We start from the raw sequence: 5,229 nt of genomic DNA on the forward strand, positions 1-5,229 counted from the left end.
GGACTGTACGCCCTCGCCAGTGTGCGCTGTGCCTGAGCCGCCGGCATCGCTGTGGATGGAGGACTGCTCGCGGACGGGGTGGGAGGGGGCAGCCGCACTGGAGGGAGGGAAGGTGTGCGGCCACCACAGGACGGCCCTGCCTGGGCAGGGGCACTCGGTCAAGGCCAGCCCCTGCCCAGGTATTTATTCTCTATTTATTGGGGATGAGGAGAGGAACCCTGTGTGGGTGGGGCAGCCCGTCCAGCCCTCCCTGCCTGGCCATCTCCCTCCTCTTGGCTGTTCTGTGCCACTGGCTCAGGGGCTGGCGAATAGCAGAGGGGCCGGCACAAGCGGGGCTGCGGGCAGAGGGGGCTGTGGCAGAGGCCTGGGGACAGCAGGGGCTCCCCGGGGCTCCCTCCTGCCCCCACTTCAGATGAGGGGTGTACATAGCTCTGGGGGGCAGTTGGGCAGGCGGACGGGGCTCCCGGAGGCCCTCGCCTCCCGGCCACAGTGCCCTGGGTTCCATCTTGTTAATAAACACTGGCTCTGGGACTGGACTTCGGCTTCTCCTTGGCAGGGGCAGGAGGGTGGGGGTTCAGCCCATGCCCGGATCTGCCCCTGCTGTGCCCACACACACACACACACACACACACACACACACACCCTGTGCAGCCTGGCCACCGGTTCCCACGTTCTCTCCTGCAGGGGCTTCCCTTCCTCACTCAGGTGTCCGATCCTCCAGCTCGCCTCACCCGGCTGTGTCCCGCCTTGTGCCAGCCCTGAGGCGAGACAAAGCCACAGCCCTCCCCACCAGCCCCACCCCAGCAACAGAACCCCATCCTTCCTGCCTGCGCCTAGGCCAGCGGTTCTCAACCTGTGGGTCGCGACCCCTTTGGGGGTCGAACGACCCTTTCACAGGGGTCGCCTAAGACCATCGGAAAACACATATATAATTACATATTGTTTTTGTGATTAATCACTATGCTTTAATTATGTTCAATTTGTAACAATGAAAATACATCCTGCATATCAGATATTTACATTACGATTCATAACAGTAGCAAAATTACAGTTATGAAGTAGCAACAAAAATAATTTTATGGTTGGGGGTCACCACAACATGAGGAACTGTATTAAAGGGTCGCAGCATTAAGAAGGTTGAGAACCACTGCACTATAACCTCTGAGCCTCAGTTTCTTCGTCTGTAAAGTGGGAGGGGGTAGAGTAACAGTGTCTATCTGTGCCCAGTGCCTGAAACACCTGACTGATAGGAGGAGCTCAACAAATAGTCACCTGGAAGGTGACCTGGAGTGAATACAGACTTAGACCAAGATTTTCTTGAACATTGTAAACTTAATTCATTTTAATCTCTGCATGCCCCGTGACCCTAGCACAGGACCGGCACAGGACTGGTGCGGGAGAGCACTTGCTGGGAGAGTTGGAAGCAGCCATGGATGGGCAAGTGGGCACAAAGATGTGTGCACGGGTGGGTGGATGGACAGGCATGTAGCTGGATCAATGATGGATGGAGAAGTCGGACATCTGGGTGTATAAATGTGTGCTAAGTGGGGGGAGTGGAGGGATGGTGGGTGGGTGGGGTGAGGGTAGAAGAAATAAATACGGGACACGCCCTCATTGTGATCTGTCTGCTGGAGGGCTTCAAGATGGAGTGAACCCAGAAAGCACGTATCAGCAGGCCAAGGCCCACGTGAGGCAGCAGCTCTGCCTTTACGTAGCAACGAAAGTAATTTTATGGTTGGGGGTCACCACAACGTGAGGAACTGTATTAAAGGGTCGCGGCATTAGGAAGGTTGAGAACCACTGCTCTAGGCTCTGCAGAGGGTCCCGCCTGAGCAAATGCTGAGGTGGGAGATGGGGTGGCTGAGGAGGCCCGGAGAGGAGCAAGTGGCTGGGGCCCCGGGTCAGAGGTTGTAGGCCCGGCAGCGGCAGCGACAGCGAAGCTCTGGGAGGCCCGTGGGTCCAGCAGGGCAGAGGCCTTACCTGGTGGCCAGGGAGCCAGGGGGGGACAAGAAGGCAGTGGGTTGGCCTCACTTAAAATAAACTCAAGATGCAGAAAACAGGTTTGTGGCGGCTTAACCAACCTGGGCTCCTGCACCCCAACCCCCTGGGCAGAGGTGGGGGTGGAGGTGGAGGGTGGATGAAACCTGAGGCTGAAATGGAACAAACGACCTTTGGCTCCCGGACAGGTTCCCCCCCCAACAGGAGAGACGGTGAACCCGTGGGGAGCCGACACCCACGTGCGTGTCGGGCACCGTCTTCAGTGCCGAGCGGGGCCCTGGCCGCCTCAGTCTCCTGGTGGCAGACAGAGTCGGGCATGAGGAGGCAGCCAGGTTTCCGGAGGGAGCCAGGCGGGAGGCTCGGGGCCCTGGAGGGAGCCTTGGGAGCCCAGGTTTGGGTCTTCCGATGGGGGGTGGGGAGTCTCCAGAGCCTGGGACCCCAACACTCCAGGCTCAGCGGACCCCATCCCAGCAGCGCACCTTGTCCCGCCCAAACCCACAGCACTGACCACAACCCCGGAGCTGCGTGCCTCCCAGACCCCTAGGCAGGGTCCCGAGCACCCCAGGGTCCAGAGCAGGAGCAGAGAGATGGCCCCACCCTCCCTCCCCATGGGGGGCCAGACCTGCCCCGGGACTGTTTCCCCGGCTGACAACAGACCCGTAAAACAGTCTCTGGAAGAGCCTGGCCACCCCTGCTGGTCAGAGACCGTATTGCACTGAAGTACACATGCAAACAGGCATGTGACTGCATGCACACGGGTATTCACACGCACACACGTACATGCCCACGGGCACATAGGCAAGTGCACGCTAACATGCGTACATACATGCACATGTACATGCATTTATATATCCGTACACACACACACAGGGCAATCCACACGTGTGTATAAGCTCATGTGTGCATGAAATGTACAAAAGCACATACATGCACACTTGTACACAAACAGGTGTGCATAGGCACTCATGCACTCAAAGGCACACATGTGCACTGAAGTATAGACGGGCAAACGTGTGTCATGTCATTGCCTTACGTGGTGCCAGTAAAGGATAGACAGGCCGCCAGGCACACATAGCAGGCGTGCACCCCACCCAGTCCATGGCATCATGGCAGGTCGGGCGCCGCCAGGTCCCTCCAGCCTCCGTGTGGCGCACATGGAATGTCCTCCTTTGCCTCTTGACGCCTGGAGAGCACTGCCTCATGCCAGTCACCCAACTATTGTCAGTCACCTCCTCCCGTGGGAGTCACCTCCATCGGTATCCTGGGCTCCTCCCTCAGCTCCTCCCTCAGCTCCCTCAGCTCCTCCTCCCTCAGCTGCTCCCTCAGCTGCTCCCTCAGCTCCTCCCTCAGCTCCTCCCTCAGCTCCCTCAGCTCCTCCCTCAGCCGGCCCCTCGTTGGCACCTGGCGCTGATGATGTGGGCGCTGTCCCCCAGGGCAGGCATGAGCTCACACAAGGAGAGTGCAGAGCCCAGTGCTGGGCAGGGGGCAGGTGCTGTGCACGCTTCTCCCCCTACTCCCTGCTGCCAGCCCTGCCCCACGGCCCCCACGCCTTGGCTCCCCCTTCTGAGCCTGGACCCCACAGACAAGTCCCCCTGCTCCAGGCAGGGGCTGGACGCTCTCAGGGTCTCTCCTGGAGGAGGTGGGGAGGGGAGTGGGGTGCAGAGTCAGCAGTTGGGGGATTGGGGCCACGCTAGCCCGATTAGAAGGGCTGGGGCTGAGCTCGATTCACCTGTCCTTGTCTCTGATTGGCTCCTGGGTACCCCCAGCCCCCAAATCCACTAAGCAGCCCCGCCTGGGCCTGCACAGCTCTGGGGAGCCAGTCGACTGCCTGCACAGTCCCGGGGCCAGAGGGTGTCCCGGGAGCCGGAGGCTGGCCTGAGCCTGGCTCTGGAGAGCCCTCCATCCGGAAGAGCCCAGGGACGGCTTCCTCCCGCTGCAGGCCATGGGGGCTGGGGCCAGCGCTGAGGAGAAGCACTCCCGGGAGCTAGAGAAGAAGCTGAAGGAAGATGCCGAGAAGGACGCCCGAACCGTGAAGCTGCTGCTTCTGGGTAGGGGTGTGGGCCCAGGGGGGCCCCCGCCACAGGTCAGAGGCCTGGGGGCAGGCAGCCTCCCTCCTGGGGAGCAGAGTGAGCCTGTGACAGGGCAGGGAACAGAGAGGGGGCCCTGATCGGTGGCATCCTGGCTCCCCCAGGCTGGGCATGCCCTGCAACCCCCTCCGGAGGGCCCACCGCAGGCAGCCGCCCTGGAGAAGTGTGTTCTAGCCACTCCTGCAGAGGCGTGTGACGGGCACACTCGCTCTGGCTGGGGCAGGGCTCAGGAACCAGGGCCTCCTGGGAAAGCCCACAACAGGGCTGCCCCCTTGGGAAGGAGGTCTCAGTCCTCCCGAGAGTGGGCAGCCTCTAGAACAGTGGTTCTCAACCTTCCTAATGCCGCGACCCTTTAATACAGTTCCTCATGTTGTGGTGACCCCCAACCATAAAATTATTTCCGTGGCTACTTCATAACTGTAATTTTGTTACTGTTATGAATCGTCATGTAAATATCTGATATGCAGGATGTATTTTCATTGCTACAAATTGAACATAATTAAAGCATAGTGATTAATCACAAAAACAATATGTAAAGCGACCCCTGTGAAAGGGTTGTTCGACCCCCAAAGGGGTCGCGACCCACAGGTTGAGAACCGCTGCTCTGGAACCACCTAGACTAGAGCAGTGGTTCTCAACCTTGGCTGCACATTAGAATCACCTGGGAATCTTTTTAAAATCCCGATATCTGGGCCTCATCCTCCGGAAATTCTGTTTCTTTGTTATGGGGTGGGGCCACAACATTAGTAACAAAGAAAACAGAATTTCCGGAGGATGAGGCCCAGAAATCAGGATTTTAAAAAGATTCCCAGGTGATTCTAATGTGCAGCCAAGGTTGAGAACCACTGCCCTGGAGCCACACACAGTCCCAGAGCTTTACTGTAGGCGAACCTGCAGAGCAGCTACAGGGGGAGGAGTGGTGCTGAGGCCCAGGGGGAATGGATGAGCCCACGGCCCCATGGCAGTGAGGGGACAAGGGGTGCACCCAGTGTCTGGAGGCCTCTGCCACTCCCCAAGGGAAGAGATGTTCTGAGGGTGCAGGCTCCACCCAGGCTTTCCAGGGTCCAGAGACTAAGCCAGAAATCCCATTAACTGTGCCCAGCGCCCTGGCAAGAACAGGCTTATGGGGGCTGTCAGCTGCCCC

The 5,229-nt window shown here is 59.1% G+C and overlaps 1 protein-coding gene across 2 annotated transcripts in view; it reads left to right on the forward strand.

Annotated features, from left to right (window-relative positions):
• Positions 1–3,837: 3,837 nt before the first annotated feature.
• The window catches only part of GNAI2 (guanine nucleotide binding protein (G protein), alpha inhibiting activity polypeptide 2), a 56,328-nt gene continuing 54,936 nt past the window's right edge, over positions 3,838–5,229 (forward strand). For both annotated transcript variants that reach the window (XM_005865386.2, XM_014538966.1), the window contains exon 1: positions 3,838–4,046. In XM_005865386.2, the coding sequence (XP_005865448.1) occupies positions 3,941–4,046 (106 nt within the window). In that variant the 5' untranslated portion in view covers positions 3,838–3,940. The remainder of the gene's footprint in view (positions 4,047–5,229) is intronic.

Source organism: Myotis brandtii, unplaced genomic scaffold (assembly GCF_000412655.1).
Source record: "Myotis brandtii unplaced genomic scaffold, ASM41265v1 scaffold207, whole genome shotgun sequence".
NCBI classification, from domain to species: domain Eukaryota; kingdom Metazoa; phylum Chordata; class Mammalia; order Chiroptera; family Vespertilionidae; genus Myotis; species Myotis brandtii.